This window comes from Vombatus ursinus, unplaced genomic scaffold, assembly GCF_900497805.2.
Source record: "Vombatus ursinus unplaced genomic scaffold, bare-nosed wombat genome assembly UNPS02014798.1, whole genome shotgun sequence".
In the NCBI taxonomy this organism is placed as follows: Eukaryota; Metazoa; Chordata; class Mammalia; order Diprotodontia; family Vombatidae; genus Vombatus; species Vombatus ursinus.
The window spans coordinates 88239298-88260915 of record NW_020954576.1 but is presented as its reverse complement, the minus strand read 5'-3'; the positions used below and the strand labels follow the sequence as shown (position 1 = coordinate 88260915).

Sequence of the window (21618 nt, the reverse complement as noted above, 5' to 3'; positions counted from 1 at the left end):
TGTGTGTGTGTGTGTGTGTGTGTAACTGGATGGCATTCTAAAGGGGGTGGAAATATATAAAACTATATTTAACATATATTGTTTTGCATGTTCTCACCCCCCCCCCTTGCATGGCCATTAGAATATCAATATCCAGGTGATATTGTTTCAGGAATGTAAGCACTTTCTTGAACAGTGCCTGGAGCATAAGGATACATAATAAATACTTGTTGCATAATAATATGTATAAGTGCTTTGAAAATTTTTAAGCATTGTATAAACATTAATGGTTGTTATTATTAGCCACAACACCCAGACAGGGCCTTCCCTGTCACAGAAGTTTTGGGGGAGATATCAGCGATGACTATAGAAAGAATTAATCCTACTTTTAATAGCTTATATGTAGGGAAAGATGAAAGGAGAGCCAGGGAAAAAGTTTTAGGGACCAAATAAACTTGTGTACAAACACATATCCATGTAGCCTTGCTTAGGATTCTCTTATTTGCTCATTTATACACTTGAGACATGTGTGATTTTTCTGTTATGTATCTTACCTGAATGTTATATGTAATGCTCATTTATATGCATTTTTTGTATAGAAAATAGATTGGTGCTTTTATTATCCCCATTTTCACAGATGAGGAAACCAAAGCTGAGAAGTTTAAGTGATTTGCCCAGGGTCACATAGTAAGTGTCTGGGATAAGATTTGAACTTGAGTTTTCTAGTCCCAAGTTTAGCACTCTATTCCATTATGCCATATAACTGCTCATACTTGGGATTATGAAGAGTAAAGGAACTTAAAAGTCTTATGGGGGAAATTCACTTTAATGTAGAAAGCATTTATTAAATACCTAATGTATTCAGAACAGTGTGTAGGGAGAGAGATCTAAAGTTTAGGTGATTGAATGAATGAAAAAGTATTTATTAAGCACTTACATCATAGGAGCATTGTGCTTAAGCACAGGGAATACAAATAGAAAGAGCAGGGATAGTTCTTTCCCTCAAGGAGTTTACTTATACAATACACATAAGCAAAAAGAAGTGGGAAGCAAAGAGAAGCTTTGGTCTGGAAAGTTATCCCTTTAGGGGAGTATGTTGGCAAACCCCATTCTGCTACAATAGCAGGCTTGATTTCATCCTCTTTGTGGTTACAGAAAGAAGGCTAGTAAGTAGTAGGAAGAGGGGCGTGGAAGGTAGCATGTGAACAAGGTAGCTGCCCAGTAGTAGTTGGACAAGACTGTACACCTTTCAAAATCAACATGTACGAAGTAGAATTTTGTTCTCCACATACAATCAGTTCCCAAATTTTGTTGTTCTTATCTCCATGTCTCTTACATACATCTACTCTTTACTAACACAGCCACCACTCTTCAGGCCCTTATCATTTCTTTCCGGGACTGTTGTAGCAGCCTCCTAATTGGTCTTTCTGTCCCACTACAGTCTTCCATATAGCTGGCAAAAAGCACAAATTGGACCTTGTTACTCCCCTACTTAAACTACTGTGACTCTCAATTAACTCCAGAATCAACAATTAGAAGCTCCTCCCCTGAATGTAAAACATTTATTAAACACCTTTTGTGTGCAAAGCATTTAGCTAAGTTTTAGAAATGCAAAATAAAATGGTCCCTTCTCTCCCAGAGTCCACATTCAAATCCAGAAAGAGACTGTAGGAAGTATCATCGTTGGGCCCATCAGTCTTTAGGGTGTACCAGCAAGTCAGATGATAAAACATCTTCATTTAGGCAATTCAGTAAAATCATATTTGTTTAGCTTTTAAAACACTTCACAACCTGACTCCGTCCTCAGCCTTATTAGACCTTACTGCCTTTAGCCTTGTTGCTGTTCCTGACCTGATACTCCAGCTGTCATCTTTACACAGGTTGTCTGTCTCCTGGTGACTGTAATGTACTCCCTCCTCATTCAGCCTCTTGGAATCCCTGAGTTCCTTCAAGACTTGAAGTGACGACTTCTCTATGAGATCTTTCCCGGTCTCATTGTCTTCCTCACTCCTACCTCCCCTAGACTAGTGCATTCTCCTTCTTAAAAGTTTACAAAGTATGTATTTTGTATCTTTTGTATGTGTTTATATTTGTGTGTGCGTATTGCCTGCATCCATAAGAATGTAAGTTTTCCTTTGCTAGACATATACCCTACGGCAGTCAGTGATAAAAAGAAAGGCCATATATACACCACAATATTTATAACAGCACTTTTTGTGCTTTGTAGCAAAGAACAGGAAACAAAGTAGGTGCCTGTTGTTTGGAGACTGATTAAAAAAGTTGTGATATGTGAATGTAATGGCATATTACTGTGTTGTAAGAAAGGATAAATATGAATACAGAAGATGGAAAGAACAAGTGCAAAGTGAATTAAGCAGAACCAGTAAAACTTTATGAACAGTGACACTTAATCAATGGAAAGTTCAATAAAGCATTCAAAACTGAATGACCTCCAGAATAGAAATGAGCAGGCACCTTCTCCTGCTTCTTTGTAGTGATGGGAGGATGATGGGGTGTAACGTTGTATGTGATGTCGAAACTTTTCAGCATATTGGCTAGTTTCTTTTTAAAAAACAATTCTTTATTATAAAAAGATAGTTCTCTGGGAGTGGATGAGGGAGGGAAATGTAGATATATAAAACAAAAAAATATTGATAACATTTATTTTCAAAAAAGGAATGTAATCTGTTTTGAGGGTAAGGAACTATTTCACTTTTGTCTTTGTATCTGCAGACCCTAACAGTGCCTGGCACACAGTTGGTGCTTAATAAGTACTTATTGATTGATTGTATACTTCTATTATTAGCTGTGAACTTAGACAAATATTTAATTTCTCAGTTGGTTTTCTTATTTAAATTATAAGAAGATCATGATTCTTTTATTTATATGTCTCACCTGAATGTTATAAGTAATGCTCATTTATATGCATTTTTTTAAATATAGAGAATAGACAAATCACCTAGAATTTAAAAAAAAATAATAAGAGGGAAAACAAAATAGCTTTTTACTGTGTTTCATTTTTAGTTCATGCCAGATGTTAAGTTTGGAACAATCAAAATCTAGCTTGCTGTTATTTTCTAATTTTCTATCTCTCTTTTGTTCTCCTGCGAAATTTTGCATTGATTTGTCAAATATTTATTGAGAATAAGAGGAGTTTGTTAAAGCTGGTTGTATAAGTGACCCTGAGTTCTTGAAGCTGATCTCCCCAGTGGAATTCTAGCTCTGGCAAGTCCAACCAAACTGGAAAATTTTCAAGTACAGCCCCAGTGATGGACTGTATTTCTGTTTTTCTAGGACCAGCCTAGCTAAGTTTGAAGAGGCTTATCATCAGGTTGACTGGAGAGTGATAAATTTTTCAGCCACATCAGCTCTTGAAGACACCTCCTAAGCTGTATTGAGCTTGCAATTTGTGTTGCTAGAGGGAGTACTACATTGACAAAACCTCGAATATCCGAAATGTTGAAGTAAGAAGAGGTGGCAGAGGTGAGGCTTCTCCCCCTCCCACCACCCTCCCCTCTGGACAAAATTCACTATTAAAGACATGCTTGAGGTCTTTAGAAAATTTGGGGAAACCATAGATCTGTTTGAGGATCAAAAAACTCCCAACTCATTAAGAATTACATCAAGCTCTATTGTTGTTCTAAAATGCCTTCTCATGTTTTATCCTTCAGTTTTTTATGACCCTGTTCTTCTACTAGCAAGCCTCAGTACTTGTCTCATTAGCATGACCAACTAGATTTTATTTTTTGCTCTTGCTATCTTTCCCTTCTGTCCTGGGCCCCATCTTTTGAATTGAGATTCTTTCTTGCCATGTTTCAGCAAATGGCATGTAACCCTTCTTTAGTGTTTTTTTTTTTAAGTTTTACAAGTATACACTATAGCAAATAGAATAATTTATATGTTATAGAAAATATGTAATCCTGGTCTCATGCCAATTATAGGAAAGTAGGTCTTGTTCTTTCTTAAGTTCCATTTCTTTCTTCACTTCTAAAACTTTTCCATGGTTAGCCAGTTCATTCCTATTTGGGTTAGATTTTAATTCAGTTTAAGTTTTGTTTCTGATGTATTCACTTTGGCAAAGTTATTGTTTTACTGTCAGTATGCTACCCTGATATCTTTGTGACTACCCTGTAGTGTTACCCTGGAAAAAATAATAATTGATATATGTGTATATGTCTTTCTGTCTCTCTTGTCTGTCTATGACTATTGTTCTATGTAGACAAAGTGCCAGAATTGGAGTGAGAAAGGTCTAGATTCAAATTTGACCTTTGATGTTAATCTCTCTGAACCTCAGTTTCTTCATCTGAAAAAATGAAGAAAATAACACCAGTAAGACCAACTCAAAGGGTTCTTCTAAGGTTCTGGAGAAAGAAAGTACATACATTTAAAGGTAAACACATTACATATATTTTTTATCTTTTATGAGCTTTACAGCAGCTCTGTGAGTCGGTAGTAGTAGTGTTGTTATCATCATCCCTATTTTTACAAAGAAACTGAAGCTCGGAGTGAATAAGTATCAAAGGTAGGGTTTGAACCCAGGTGTTCTTTACTCCAGTCCAGCATTCTGTCCATTGAACCGTACTGTTACCTTTACTGTCTGGCCTCCTAAGAATTCTGCGATTGTATGAAGACCAAGGAAGTAGCCTATGCCATCTTCTCGGGGAGATGTAGTGAACATTTTTTAAGCACCTACTAGGAGCAGGGCTATTAGCTGTGTACACTGTTTGGTGCTGGATATAATATGAAAATATATAGTTTTAAGGAAATTGTGATGCTTGTGCTTGGAAATTGCTTCTGGGCTTTCTTGGTGAAGTTACCTTCTCCACCTATATCCCCCTGGACTTCAAGGACCTGTCTTTAGGTACCATGTGACCCTAGACCCAACATGTCCAAAACAAAACTTTTGATATTTTTCCTGAAAATCTTCTCTCTTCCAGACTTTTCTATTACTGTCAAGGGCACCCATCATCCTTCCACTTACCCAAACTCAAAATGTAGGTATCATCCTCAGTCTCTTACCTAACATATCTAATCTGTTGCCAAGTCTGTAGATTCTACCTTCATAATATCTCTAGTGTTTGACATAGCTGCCATACTGGTAGAGGCCCTCATCACCTCAAGCCTGGACTTCAGCATTAGCTTTCTGGTTGGTCTCCCTGCATGGTCTCTTCCCTACTCCAGTACATTTCCCACTCAGCTGCCAAAGTGATCTTCCTAAAGTTCCAGTCTAACCATGTCACCCATGTACTCAATAAACTCCAATACCTCCTCTTACTTCCAGAATCAAATATAAAATGCATTTAAAGCCCTTCACAACTATGCCTCTTCTTGCATTGCTAGTGTTACTACACTTTACTCTCTTCCATGTATTCTGCAATCTAGTGACTCGTCTTCTTGCTGTTCCCTGCTTATGATATTCCATTTCCTGACTCTGACTCAATCCCTTTTCGTTGGCCTTCTGCCATGCTTGGAGTGCTTTCCCTCCTCTTCTTCTACTCCTGGCTTCCTTTAAAGCTCAGCTTAAATCCTACCTTCTGCATGAAGCATTTCCTGGTCCCCCTTAATTCTAGTGCCTTCGCTGTGAGATTACCTCCCATTTAACTGTATATATCTGGTATGTACATACTTGTTTGTGTGTTATCTCCCCTATGAGAATATGAGCTTCTTGAGGACAGAGGCTGAGTTTGCCTATCTTTGTATCCCCAGTGTTTAGCACAGTGTCTAGCACACTGCTTAATAAATGTTTGTTGATTTATTGCCCTTGACTTGACCAGGAAGCCAGATTTCTATGATTCCTTCCTAAACTGAGCTGTTATTTTAGCTGTGTCCTTGTTTTACTTCCTTTGGTGTTCAGTTGCCTGGTCCTGGGATGACTGGACACCTGTTTCTTTCCGGCCAGCTGATGATTGCAGTGATGTCTGCTTCATTTTTGCATCATTTTTCAGACAGCATATAATAACATTCTCTTTCACATGGCCTGACGGCATTAACATTTTATAACATGTCACAATAAAAGTTTCCCGAAGAAATGATTGTCATTAACCTTAAGCAAAGCCCCTAAAAATACTAGACACTCTTCAGGATCTCCACAGAAATTAACTAGCATCTTTTCCTGCTCTTGTAATTAAAATGTGCTTTTCTGTAAATAGTAGTATTGGAGAAAATCTATCTTTTGGTTTTCTGTTTAATTTTTTCATAAGACAAGTACTTCTAAAAGAGTTTCTGACAGCGTGTGAAGTTAAAAATTAATGTATGCAAAGACAATTGAGGATAAAAGTAGAACAGAAATGATGTAAGAAGAGCGTGGGGAGTAACTTACCAGGCCCTTGAGATGAGTTAATTGCTATTGTTGGGCACTGACTTAGCTTCTTAAAATTTCTTGGCCAAGGCAAAAAGGGACAACTTTTAAGTTGTGTAATGTTTGTTGGCCTGCAGAGACAAACTTTTTTCCAGAACCAAATTCAAAGAAGAATATGTTGTATGAGCCCTTGTATAAATGGTGAGAGTAGAGTGAACAGCATCTACCAGTATGATTTTACAGAAGACATGGAAAAGTTCCTTGGATTTATAATCTTGAATTCGTCTTAATGTTATGAGGGCATAACATTAAATTAATAAACTCAGTCAGTAAGTTCAGAAACAGTAGGTTGCAGAGGTCTATCTTTTGAAGTTAGTAGCAAGGACTTAGAGCCCCTGAGTACTGTGCTTTTCTGGAAGGTTATGGTTAGACTAGAAGATTGCATCTGAGAACATTAGATTGGGAGTGAGGAAGACTTAGGTTGGAGGTCTAGCTGTGCCCCAACTCATGCTGTGACTGTGGGCTGTTTACTTTATTTTCAGGGGTCTCTTCTCATCTGTAAAATGAAGTGATGAAATGATTTTAGAAATTCTGTAAGTCTTAAGACCTTGAGGTCCAAGGGAAAGTAGTTGAGAAAATAAAGATCAAGGACTTTTTTTTTCTCTCTAGCTTGTATCCAGCTTTATCCTTGTATTAACGAGGATAAAATTTGGGGAGTCTAGGGGAATGGGTAGTGGGCATGTCTGTTAGAAAGTTTTTACCTATGTTATCTTTCATTAAATGTCCTTTCTCAGATACTTAAAGTAAGAGTTGTTTTCTTTAGATACTAGTCTTTCTCTAGTTGCTAATCTTGAGCGGAACCAAAGTTATCATTGTGGTATATTAATATAAGAGCTGGACTCATGTTCTTGCTTAGCTAGAAGCCATGGCTGTGAAAAGATAAAGCTAACATCTTCCTTAGGAAAAAAAAAATTTTTCTTTTAAAATATATATGTATATACATGTCTGTTAAAGACTGTCATCTATCATAGACTGTTTTAGCCTGAAAAAATTAGGGTGGGGTTGGGGCATGCAGTACCAGTTGACCACTTTTTCCATTGAAGAATCTTAGTATGACTCCTATGGAATGTCTGGTTTTAAATAAGACTGTGTTTTGATAGGAAAGAACACTGGACCTAGAGTTAGAAAGACCTGAGGTCAAATTTGCTTCAAGTACTTATTAGCTGTGTGACCCTGGGCAAGTCATTTAACTTGTGTCTAATTCAGTAAACATAAAATGGGGATAATAATAGCACCCATCTTGAAGGGTTGTTATGAGGATGAAATTAGGTAATTTTTGTATAGCAATTGTAAACCTTAAAATGCTATATAAATGCTGTCTACCTGAAGTAAAATAACTTCACCCCTAATTAGATGAATAGATTGACTTGTTCCGTAGGTTTATTTGTGATTGATTTGTGATCATTTGCATCTTGGAGAATGTTTACCATATACCACTGTTTTAGTTTTGGAGGTAATGAGATGCTGCTTTTGAAATAGTCAGTTTGTATTACTGCTGCTTTAAACCTGTGACTAATCAGATACAATAAAACTATATCATCAAGGCAGAGGAGAATGTTTGTTTTAATAAGTAATAGTAATGACTGATGTAGAATATTTAAGATTTACAAAGTACTTTACATACATTATTTCATTTAATCATCATAATAGCCTATGAGATTTTCCTGTTTGCTATAGCAGAAAGACATTTTAAATTCATATAATATCTGTACCATGTTGCTTAGACACAAAAATGACATATCTCTATTTTGTACCATTTAAGTTTGGAATTGAACATCTCTTTTCCTCTCAACTCTTATTTTGGAATTATAGTATGCTAGAAATCTGCATACGTATTAATAGACTATATTGAGATTGTCACATTTGGTCCATGTATGTTTCCTATACACTGAATGGCTCATAATCTTCATTGTAACCCATACCTGAACAGGAACTTTACAGCATGCTGGGCAGGTAGTCATCATCCAGCCTTTGCTTAACTAACTCAAGTGAATGGGATCCCACCACCTTCCAATGTAGCCCATTACTCTTTGGATAGCTCTAATTTTTAGGAAGCTTTTCCTTACAAATCCAAATTTGCGTCTTTGTAACTTCCTCTCATTAGTCCTAATTCTTTCCTCTTGGGTCATACAGAACAAAGCTAATTCATATTAAAAATATTTGGAGATATTTCTGTAAGTCTTCTTTCCAGGCTAAACAAAATAGCCTTTCCTTATGTACCATGGTCTTCAAGCTCTTCACCATACTTTCGACTCTCTGCTGGACATTCTCTAGCTTTAGGTTGTAGTTCCAAAACATGGCATCCAAAACTGGATACAGTAATTCACATGCCAGCTAACCACAGCATAGAATAGAGAGGATCCATCGCCTCCTTAGTACCTCTCTTAGTGCTGCTTAAAATCTGCTTCATTTTCACACCAACTGTTGTCTAGCCATGCTTCCTCCCTTTTGGAGTTGTGAAGCTCATATTTTTAGTCCAAGTAGAAGACTTTACTTATCCCTATTAAATTTCATCTTATTAGATTCAGCCCAGTGTCTCTGGTCTTTCAATATCTTTGAATCTTGCTTCAATTTAGAGCTGATGGACCCTTAATCAACCTCTTCTTTTGCAGATGAGGAAACTTGAGGACCATTGCCCCAAGTCAAATCGATCTAGGCAGCAACTTCAGGATTTAAACTCTAGTCCTCTCATGCCAAACCTAATGCACCTTCTACTGCATCCAATGTGTCCAGCTATGCTTTGCAGCTTTGGGTCATCTGAAGATTTAATAACCATGTCATTTATTCTTTTATCCAATTAATTGATGAAATGTTTAATAGCATAGGACCAAACCCATATTCTTAGAGCACTGTGCTAAGAGACTTCCTTTCAGCTTGACTTTGAAACATTGCTATCTAAGGTTAAATTCTAAACCATAGATCATTTTGGGGGCCTTTTGCAGTTTTAAGTTTGGCTAGATCGCCTGATTTCTCAAGCGTGGAGGTCCCTCGAATCTATAGAATTTGGAGAGATAGTCATGGGATTGTAAAGTTGCATGAAGTAAGTTTGTCTGTCAGTAGAGATTTATACCTTTATAATTTAAAGGGACAGTGGGCAGAGTCTTAATCCTTATATCTCAATAGACTAATCAAGAAATTATAGAGATCTTGTATGTCAACAAGTTGTGTGATGTATCTGTAATTTCTTTAATTAGTTTGGGAAGTCCCATTGCTGATTATAATATTAAGTCTTAGAAATCTGCCTGATACTAAGAGAGGTTAGGTTACTTGGACATGATCATATACCTAGTAAGCTCAAGAGGCAGAATTTGCACCCACATCTTTCTGACACCCAGTCCAGCAGTCTGTTTGGTACATCATACTGACTCTTCAAAGCCTCTCCCCTTCTTACCTTAACAGTCTTTTTACACTTTACTCCCTTCTACACACTGTGATCTAACTACAGTGGCCTGCTTGCTCTTCCTGAAACACAGTACTCTGTCTCTTGTCTCCATGCTTTTGTACTGGCTGTCCTCTGTGCCTACAATTTTCTGTACCCTCTCCTCTGCCTCTTTAGTTTTTGGGCCACTTTCAACTCAAATTCTACCAGCTCAAATTCCATCTCTTGAAGGACTTTCCTTACCCCCTAAGTCCCCCAATAGCTTTCGCCTTCCTCTCTGAAATGACCTCCTGTCTATTCTGTATATATGGATTTAGTTATTTACATGTTGTCTCTGCCACTGGAATGTGAGCTCCTTGAGGATGGATACTGGTTTTACCTTTTTTTGTATGCGTGGTGCCCAGCACGTAAGTAGGCACTCAATAAATGCTTGTTAACCGATGCCTCTCATTGGAGAGATGCTTTTTCTCTATCAATCTCTCTTTATCTTAATTCTCTATACATACAATTAAAACTGTTAGAGTATAATTAGAGTGATTGAGGGTTCAGGGTAAGTTAAAGAAGAGATGATCATTTTCTTTTTTTTCTTTATTTTTTTAAGGCAGTTGGGGTTAAGTGACTTGCCCAAGGTCACACAGCTAGTAAGTGTCAAGTATTTGGTCTGAGGTCAGATTTGAACTCAGGTCTTTCTGACTTCAGGGCTAGTGCTCTATCCACTGCCCCACCTAGAGAGATGATCATTTTCAACTTTAGCTCTAGGATATCTGTCCCATAGGTAGAAATATAAACAGTTAAGTACTGATTTGTTAGATAATTAATTCTGCCCCCTTGATTATAGATTCATACGCTGTCATTTAAAGGTTGTAGTATTCCCTTTTTAATTCATCAGTTATTACTGGAGAAGTGTTTAGCCATACTGTTTTGGGCATGTCATCAAAACCCTAAGGTACAGTTTCTTCATTTGTAAAATTAAAGGAGGTAGGCAAATATGAAAACTTAGGTTTTATAATGGTGAGTTGACCTGTGTGGTGTAAAAGTTTATTGTAATGTCTAGTACATATGTATGTGGGTGTGTATTATACACACAAACACACACACACACACACACACACACTCTCTCTCAAATTTGGTTAAAATCCATCAACTCAAGTTATTGACTAGAAAAACAAATATGAAAAGTTTAATAGTTAATTAGTATACAGTTAATTAAATCTGAAGTATTTCATTATGAAGATATTTCTGAGTTATGAAATAACTCATGTCTCAAATGTAGGAAGTTGATATGTTTCTAAAGGTTTAGCATGACATAAATAACTTTAAGAGTGTACTAGTCAGGAAAAAAACCAAAAAATTCCACTGCTACTAAATCAAGCCAGGTGAACTAAAATAGTGGCTATGATTGTCTCTAACTCTACAACCCATGTGGAAAAAATGAGCAATGTTAATTCCATGTGCTTTGGATAATTAAAAGACTGAATCGTTCTGGGTGCACATATGAAAAATGACTTGATATCATATCACTTGATAACCATCCAGTTAACTGTGTCCTGTCAGGCATTTTTACATTTTTGATAAACTTCAAAGCTGTATTTAGGGTGTAAAATACTAACAGATAAATGTGCTTTTCATTTAACTCTAGCCTACACAATCGTTCGTATTTTGTGTTGCTTAAAATAGCAAAGAAACATGCCCAAGAAATGGAGTATATCACCATTCTACTTGAAAGATTTAGGGGTTTATAGGAAAGGCTCCAGGAAACACACTACTTATGCTATATCTCCTGTAGCTCTGCTCAAACAACACATGAAATGACGTCTGAATTTAACACTGTTATCCCATGGTGGCACTTCAGTTATATTTCTGGTAATTCCATGGAATCTGGATGACTTCATGCCTTTCAAAAGAAAAAGTTGAAATTTACAGCAGCCATTAACTTTAAACATCTCAAGTTTAGCAGTAATTGGTAGAAGAGACCATGTGACAAGATCAGAACACTTTGCCGTAGTGATGGTAGTAGGGGACTATAGAATCATAGTTGTCACTGTAGATACTTGCAAGTATCAGATATTGCAAAATATTAATTAGAATACATATGATGGAGTGAGGTCCTGAGTTCCTGTTGCTAGTCTCCAATTGCTTTTTGGATATTTTCAATTGAATGTCCCAGAGATGTCTCAACTTAACATATTATTATTTCTGAACTCATTATTTCTGTCCAGGATGCCACCGTTCTTCATGCACCCAAGTTCTCAAACTTGTCTTTTCTTTGTCTTCTTGCTCCCTTTCATTCTACATGTGAAATCAGTTGACTAGTTTTGTCATTTTTGCTTCCAACTTATCTTTTACATTCACCCCCTTTTCTCTACTCACAAAAGCACCCTAATTCAGACCTTTGTTATTTCTCACCTTGACTATTACAGTAGGCTCTAACTGGTCTCCCTGCCAGACTTTGCTAAAGATAGCTGCCAAAGTGGTTTGTTTAAAGTGCAGATCTGACCAAGCCACTGAGTAGCTCCTCATTGCCTTTACTGTCAAATACAAACTTTTCTGTTTGGCTTCTAAAGCCCTTAACAATTGGGCCTTATCTGTTTTTCTAATCATATTATACATTGTTCCCCCTCTTGGACCCTGTGTTGTCAAAGCTGGTCACCTTGTTGTTCATTGTGTGTGGCACTCCATCTTCTTTATCTGGGCCAGTGTACTGTCTCTTGCCCCTTTAAAATTTTGCTGATGCACTACCTTCTCCCTGAAGCCTTTTCTGATTCCTTTAGCTGCTAGTGACCTCGCCACAAAAAATTTACCATATATTTATGTAACCGTCACACCAATAGTATGTTAGCTTTTTTGGGTCAGGGGCTATTTTCATTTTTTGTATTTGTATTCCCATTGATGAGTCCAATTATCTACACATAGTAGATAACTAATAAGAGCTTATTGATAAGTCTCTACTACTTTTTTTTCCCCATTGATAAATTTGTTGAACAGCACAGCGTCGCTCCACTAGAGACCTCCTTTCAAGTTGGTCATCAACCATTTCTGAACTTAACTAAGTTGACCACCAATGATCTAGCCCATATCTCTCCATATTTTAACAAGAATACTTGTCAAATGCCTTGGTAATATCCAGGAAAATCGATTTATGTCATTCCCCTCATGTCCCAATTTAGTTACCCTGTCACAAAAGGAAATGGGGTTAGACTGTCATCTTTTTTTTTTTTTTTTTGATGAAGCCATTGTTTGCTCTTTGTGATCCCTGCTTCTACATGTTCATTAACCATGTGATTAATACATCCTAGAATCTTGCCGAAAGCTTAATTCAAGCTCACTGGTCTATACTCCTTCTTCCTTTATTTAATTTGGGGGACAGGACCTGGGAGCCCATTTACCCTTTTCCAGTCCTGTAGTGCCTCTGTTATTCTCTGTGATCTTTTGGGGGGGGTTAGGGCAGGAACAGACAATAGTCATTTTAAAAAATTGAATTACTTTTTTTGTTGTTAATTTAATCTTCAGCAAACACAAACAGATCAATATAAGAAGAATGAAAAAGGATTGCATATGAACCCACCAACTTCTGTCAAAATTTCTCCATTTATGTCTCCTGAGACCTTTTGTAGTTTTTTCTTAAAGTCAGGATCGCTGACTAAAGTCAGTGCCCTGATCAAAGGCCTGAAATCTTTTAAAGTTGTTTTCTTTTACATTATTGTGGTCTTCATATAAATTATTCTCCTGGTTTTACTCACTTCTCTCTTTATCAGTTTATACAAGTCTTCCCAAGTTTTTTAATCAATTTTTATAGTTGTTGTTTCTTAAGGTACAATAATATTCCATTACATTCAATTGCTACAGTTTATTTAGCCATTTACCAATTAATGGGCACTCATTCCCTCCCCCCACCCCCATTTTTCTGCTACAACAAAAATTTCTGCTATAAATATGGGCCCTTTCCCTTTCATTTTGACCTCTTGGGGGGCATATGCCTAATACTAACACCAGGTTAAAGGGTATGTACAGGTTAGTCTCTGTCATCTTTCAAGGATCACCATCAGTAGCTCAGCAATCAGATTTAGAACCAGAAGTGAACTTGGAGGTAGTATAGACTACCTCTTTTACAGATGGGAAAATTGAAGCATGGTCTATATCTAGTTAACATACCCAAGGCACACAGGTATGTTAAATGGTAGCATTCAGATCTGAATCCATGTAGCATCTCCACTGTACCACAGTATCATTTTCTGTTTTAAATATTTCAAGTGCTATCACATGGATGAAGGGTTATACTTGTTATGTTTGGCCCCAAAGGGAAGAATAGGGAGCAGACAGTGAAAAGTTAAATAGAGTTGGCTCCTATAAAGAAAAACGTCTTTACAGAGCTATCCAGAAGTAGAATGGGCTATATGGGGAGGTGAATTAACTAGATAGAGGTCATTGGGCAGATGCTGGTTTATTGCTTAATGGAGGTATTATAGAAGGGATTCCTGTTCTATTTATTTATTTATTTATTTTTAGTGGGGCAGTCAGGGTTAAGTGACTTGCCCAAGGTCACACAGCTAGTATGTGTCAAGTGTTTGGTGTGAGGCCAGATTTGAACTCAGGTCCTCCTGACTTAAGGGCCTGTGCTCTATCCACTGCGCCGCCTAGCTGCCTCTATGGAAGGGATTCCTGATTGGGTATAGGTTGAACTCAGTGACCTCAAAGATCTTTTTAAACACTTGGATTTCTTTGAAACCTGGTTCTTCCGTGTAAAAATAAAAGGTCTTTTCGTTTAGTTTTTCTAGTTTAGTTTTGTACAAACCTATGTTTAAATAGAATACAACTGGTAAAACTGATTAAAAGAAAGTATGTAAGCTAGAAAAACATTTAATCTTAGTTTAGATAGTAGGTTTATCTGTCTCTTGCAATGCCAGTGAAGATGGTCCATGACACAATTTCAGAGAAAAGTAGAATGAAATTTCTTGTTGCTTTGTGAATCGTTTTTTCTACAGACAAAACCTCAGTGTCTTCCCCTCTTAGTTTATTTGTCTGAGACTATCTCTCTCTGTCCCCGCTTTTCCTTGCTATTCATTTCAGAAATGGCTTGAAGAAACTTCCTCAGCACCCAAATAAGGTAAGGGCAGGGACATGAGGAGATGATTGACTTTTTCCTCTTTCTGTACTTTCCTCCCCATAAATAAACAGACAAACAAAACAAAGCACAAACTTTTCATTTTTCTTTTTCTTGTTGTCAATATTTGCTCAGAGTTGTAGGAGTAACAAATGTGATACAAATCCTTTTTTCAGGAAGTGAGCTTAAGTAGAAGATACGTATTTTCTTTTCTAGTTTGTAACCTCTCTTCTTCTCCTCTTCTTCCCCCCCCCATCTGGAAATAGACCTAATTTTTTATATGGGGAATTTCCAGAAATGGATGGCAAGAGGCAACTATTTATATCTAAATAACACATTTTTGAAAAAAAAAATGTTATTTAGGAAACAATAATTTAGTCATTATATACAATAACTGTTGTTTGTATACAATGTATATTATAACTAAATAGTTTAATTATTGTATACATAGGGAGTATGGGGCAATGGAATTGGAAAATAGGCTTTTGAAAATACTGAAATATTTCAAGGATCTATGATTTCATAGGTAAGAGTGTTTACCAACACAGATTGTAAACCTTCTATGTCTTTGTAGACTGAGTTGCTATGGTAGAAAAATCAGTTATATAGTTTTCAGCTGCCTAGTGGTGAGCTCTCCAAATATAACTATGCTGGCCCTTAGATGAGTGACATGTTTCTCTGTTCCTTGGCCTGTACTCAAAACCTTTCTTACTTTGTATCTTCATGGCCACAGACTAGGATTTTAGTTTACAAATATTGAAATATTGGGCAACTAGGTGGCACAGGATAGAGTATGGGGCTTGGAGTCAGGAAGACCTGAGTTCAAAATAGGCCTCAGACCCTTACTAGCTTACAAGTCACTTCTGTTTGCCTGTTTCCTTATCTGTAAATTGGAATAATAATAGTACCTATTATCAGGGTTGTTGTGAGGATCAATTAAGATAATAATTATAAAGTGCTTAGCACAGTGTCTGGCATATGGTAAGTGCTCTATAAATCTTAGTTATTATCAATATCATCATCATCATTATTTGATCTGTTGAGTGATCATAAAGTTTTGGGTATAATGTGGAAACATATAAGTGGGTATGCTATGCACAATGTCCCAGACATTGTCTCAAAGATAAATAACCTTGATTTGAAAGAAGAAAATGAGATGAGAGGAGGGGTAAAGATATGGGGGAAGAGAAAGGTGCAAGAGAGAGAAATTAAGCATTAGATGATATATAGTCTTGAGTATTAAGCAACTTTTGCAGTATAGCTGGAAAGGACTACTTTTATTCAGAGTCCATTTGTGAATTGATCAGGACAAAACACTAGGTGTCAGTGTTGTAGTTTTAACATTTTGCCAGAAACTGTCAGGGATTTTTTTTACTTTGAGGCACCAGAATATACCTTAAATGATGAACATGATCTCTTAATGGATCACTTGACCTTGCTACTTAAGAAGAAGGGAAAAAACCTATTTACTTTTTGATTATTTCTTGTCTGGAAAATGTCCTCTTTGACTGTGGGAAATAAATATTAGCAAATTAGTTAGCCTTATGTTTATACTTAAGCTGCAGATTGTGGCCTTTAGTTTACTATATTCATAAGTACTTAGTAGAAAAAATAGTGTTTGAATTTCACTTGTCCGTGTGAATTAAGAGTCATTGCAGAAAGGTTTCTCACCAGTAGGCTTCCTTTTCAGGAGTGGAGAACCTACAGCCTCAAGGCCACAGGTTCCCCACCCCTGCTCTAAATAATTAACTTTTGGGGCATTTACCCCATGAAATACACCAAAAAAGACCCTCATTTCATTTGAAGAGGTCAGGTTGAAGCTGTTCAATGGCTGCTTCTCACCCTTGTTCTTTCTCCTAACTTGATGCTGAGCTTGACTATTGCTCTTGCCAGTTGATAGTCTGATTGCGTGTAGACAGCTAATTCTAATAGGGCTCTCACATCAGTAACAGGTCCTTTCTTGTCATTGAGATATAGTCAGATTCATGCATTGGGATGTTTGGCGCTCACAGAGCCCAGCAACTTCCAACTCTCTTTTGGTAGATTATTATCTGCCTAGGTAAAAAGCAGAGAGATGTATATTCCCCATGTGTGTTAGCTGATATCATGTAAAATACCTTGTTCGGCGTTCCCCTTGATAATCATATCTCTCTGTAGAGGGTGAAGTCCTCATGATATACCTGTTTAAGGGTGATACATATTGATTGCATCAAGCCTCAGAATGTCTCAGGGTTTCTTCAATAAGATCTGCAATTATACAAAGGAAATTAGTCCAGTGATCTCTGGGAAAAACTAAATGGAGTAAAAACTGCTTATTTTCCAGGATATGACAATATGTAGTTTTAGAGTCAGTCCATTGAGTACAGAGGTACAAACCCTTTGGGAAAGGTGCTTTATTTGGACAGCAAACTGCCCCAAATTGAATGGTAGGAAGGGTGGGAGCATGCTGGATTAAACTTGGGAAATTGCAGTCTTTTTAATGATGCCCAACTACTATCCAGTGGGAGGAAAAAAAAATCCTTCTTTTTAACAGTAATGTTCCTTTGGTGTGGTTGTATGGCTACACATTTTAGAACAACACCAACACTGAAAAATTGGAATTGCAGTGGAGAGATGCACAGTGGACACATCACCCACAGCACATTTTCGATGAACGGTGTGCAGAAAGTGGTATTAAGTGATATAGGTGAGGAAAAAAATTGTAAAAAGATGTGGGCTGGTCAGGTAATTTGAGGGTTTATACATGAACAGTTCATGTTACATATGGTGTCCAGGAGAATTTGTAGGAGTACATTGGTAAGAATTATACAGAAGGTTTCTCCCTGTACCTTTAGAGGGAATGGATGGAATAAAAGGTTCATTGCAGTTTTATAGTGTAGATTGTGAGATTTATTATTATTTCTAAGCAAGGACTAAAACTGCATGATGCCAAAAGGTTCCATACCGAAAAGTTAATAAATGAATATCTTTTATTCTAGAACTTAAAAATAAAACCCTGGTTAATGGGATTTACTGTCATTTTAGTTATTCTCTAGTAATATCCATTTTAAGCCATTAGCATTTGGTAATTATTACTAATACATGTATATAGCTGTAACAAAAACTACTTTAACTTTGTGAATTAGATATTAGTTAGATGCTGTATCACCATTTATAATAGATGAAGAAAATATGGATCAGTAAGATACTGCTGATTTTTATACATGTACATGGTATAAAGCCCAGACTCAAAATCATAGAAAGACCTGAGATGGACTTTAGAAATTATCTCATTTGACTCTTCCTCTCCCTCTACCTTCTATTTCCATTTTACAGATGAAGGAACTGAGTCCCAGAAAGATTAAGTAATTTACTTAAAGTCGAACAGCTAGTAAGTGGCAGAGCTTAGAGCCAAGTCTTTTGACTCAAGTCCGGTGTTCCTTCTGCTACTTCCAAAGAGATATACAGTATCATTTTGTATCTTTTTTAGTAAGTTGGCTATAATTTGGCATTGTGATAGTGGCTCTGGGTAGTTTTCTTGTGGAAAGTAAAGCATAACTGAATGGTTTTATAAAACCAGAAGTTAACTAATATTCATATGGGGTGTTAGGATTAATAGCACAGAGAAACCTTTGTTGAAGAGTTTTTAGACGTCCTTTTTGTTTTAGAGAAAAATCAAAACTTACTGTGTTGGGTACGAGATGTTGAATGAAGACTCTGTACAAGAGTGTTAAGAGCTGGCTAGTGACACAGAAGGTTTGGAAAGAGCCCTGGCTTACCTTTCATTATGCCAGTCTCCTTTTCAGCTCCAAGATGATGACCAAAATGTTAATCAGTGTTACCAGATTTCATTTCCAATCTCTTACCAGATTTCATTTCAGACTAAAATCCTTAGGCAAATATAAACAGAAGTAGAATGTTCTCCAGCTGGGGAGCAATTTCTGCTTCATCTGATCTCAGAGTACTTTATGCTCACCTTAAGTGGTTGTCACACATTCTTATTTTCATATATATCTACCTACCAAGCTGAAAACTCAAGGGCAGGAACTAAAGGGGATTTAATTTTTTTTTTTAACTTCACCAAGCCCTTGATGGTTGTCAGATGAACGAATGAATGAATTTTCATAACGTTTACAGAAAAAAAAATAAGTTGAAGAGTCTTATATCTAAAGTACCTCTATTTTTTTTTTTAAGTGAGGCAATCAGGGTTAAGTGACTTGCCCAAGGTCACACAGCTAGTACGTGTCAAGTGTTTGGTCTGAAGCCGGATTTGAACTCAGGTCCTCCTGACTTCAGGGCCGGTGCTCTATCCACTGCGCCACCTAGCTACCCCTGGAGTACCTCCATTTTAACAAACATGATGAGAATAGTATATTACAAACAGTCAAATTTAAGCATACCTGGCAAATGTGTTTGCTCTAAAATATTTTCCTTCTCTGGTCAGAAATACAGTTTCCTCATCTAACAAATTTAGCATCTAACTGTTTTCAATTGTGCTTTATCATTTTCAACCATTACAAGACAACTTCAGGGGGTATAGCTGATTTTCCACAGCTGCTCAGAGATTTCTGATCTTGAACTTAGACTGTCTGCTTCCAAATGCCTTTCATAATGGACTACATTCCTTGAGTCTTTACATAGGACATCAATGTTTAGTATGTTTTCTTCTCTTTTAAGGTTCTGTAGGAAGTTGGGAAGTTGCCAAAGACCATTTTTCTTCTGATGAAGCAATTGAAGGTGATAATGAAGATGATACCATAGCTTATGACAAAGAAAATGAAAGTGCAGCAGACTCTAATGTTGGGACTAATGCAGGCTGGGCAAATGCCATGGCTAAGATTCTTAACAAAAAAACTCCTAAAAGTAAACCTACTATCCTTATCAAAAACAAAGAGCTGGAGAAGGAAAAAGAGAAAGAAAAACAAGAGAGACTGGAGAAAAGAAAACAGGTATGTCTTACAGCTGTCATGTACATTAAATTATGTCTACTTCATTTCTTATCAGTACCAAATTATTTCTTACAATGTTTGTCTAATTGACGTTATAGTTTTTACTTACTTGGTAAACACAGTTTTGAATGCAACTAAATTACCCTGTTGATCATGTTGGGTTTTTTTTTAAAATCTCCTTCAAGATTAAAAAAAAAGTCCAAGAAAACTTGAAATTTGTTAGTTTTAAGTTTATAAACATATAAATGACCCAGTTTAGAGCTAAAATTTTAGTTCCTGGCAATAAATAAGTTATTCATTGAGCTGTGCATATGTTTCCTGAACTTGATTATGAAATGGCCTTTTGAATTCACTGTGTATTCCAAGGGATAGCAGGTTGGTTATTCTCTTGAGTTGAAAATGTGTTTTGTAAGATTAATATGTGAGGTCCCACAAATCAAAGGTGGCTTGCAATTTTGTTAACTTGACTTGTTCACTGCTAGATAAACTTGGACAGAGTCTGCCTTTCATTACATCAATGCCAGTAGAAGTTTAAAAAAATGTAGTTCTTTGATCAGAGGCCAAAACTAGGTCATAAACTCATGAATTTATATTCCAGTGGCTATTATAAATACACCATAGTTTTATGAAGATTTTTAAAAATCTCTTTCATACTTGATGATAGTTGACCATGTAAAATACTGAATTTTCCAAAAGATGCTACTAGTTTTCTATTGAGGAAAGACAGCTTTGCACTGTTGTATTGGAATTATGTAAAGAGTCTCCTTATGGTAATGTAAAGGGCTATTACAAAGAAAGCTGTATATTTTAAAGACAAAAGAAAATTAGAAAGTTCACAGGGTCACTCAGAACCTCAATGCCTTGGTAAAGTGTCTGGCCCTTTGCCATATTATGTTTATAATACCAATTGCTGTATTTGAGAGACTATAGTGGCAGAACTCTTACATCTTACATACAGAGGCTACTCTGAATTTGTTATTCTGTTAGACACAACCATGGGCTCGTCTTCACTATAGTTTTTTTTTTTTCCAAACAAATTTTGCTTTTACATTCTTGCTGAAGGGAGTAGAATCTGAATCTCATCTTGCCTGTCAGCTGGAAGAACATTGTGTTGGTTTGTTTTGTTTTATATCAGAATCCATCATTACCTCAAATTCCATCGAGGGTGAGAACAGCTTGAAAGTTTTCAAGGTTAAAAGAATGAGAGACAGACAGCCCTTCTTTTGCTATGTGCTTTGTATTGTTAAAAGATTCGTTTATTCTCATCATGGAAATAGAATAATTGATCTCCAAAACTGGGGACAAGGTGGAGAAGCCTGAAGGGCCTTTCTATCTTTGTCTTAGTTTAATTTATAAAGGGTGGCTTAGTTTTAAATGTAAAATGTCTTAAGTTTCCAGAGTTTTATCCATTTGAAAAACAGTACAAAGTAAAGTACATTTGATTTTTGACCCATCCAGGTCTTTGTTCCCTTCATCAAGGCAGATGGTTGAAATTTGGTTGTATCATGGAATGCTATATGTCAGTTAAGTGGGATACTATGTAATTGGGATGGGGGTGGGGAATTAGTATGCATTACTTCGGAGAGAAATCAGGCAGATAGGGAGAGGTATACTTGCCAAAAATGTTTGCCACCTTGATGTTGTAATGGAAATTTAGTGTAGAGTTCTGGTTGAAAAAGGTTTTGCTGTGGATGTGAGGTCCTTCAGATGCTTCTGTTTTGAATAACCTTGTACTGGTGCATCAACTGGAACACTGGAATGCTGCAAATTTTCCTGAAAGAGAGATATAACAATTCAAAAGAGTTGGGCCTTATTATCCACATAAGAAAGACTTAAGTGGATGAAGAAATACTATTGACCAGATGATGACATA

General features: G+C 36.6%; 1 protein-coding gene across 1 annotated transcript in view; it reads left to right on the top strand.

Annotated features, from left to right (window-relative positions):
• LOC114050066 (RRP15-like protein) overlaps positions 1–21618 on the top strand; it is a 60072-nt gene that overhangs the window by 842 nt on the left and 37612 nt on the right. The window contains exon 2 of the mRNA XM_027871614.1: positions 19474–19745. Within this exon, the coding sequence (XP_027727415.1) occupies positions 19474–19745 (272 nt within the window). The remainder of the gene's footprint in view (positions 1–19473; positions 19746–21618) is intronic.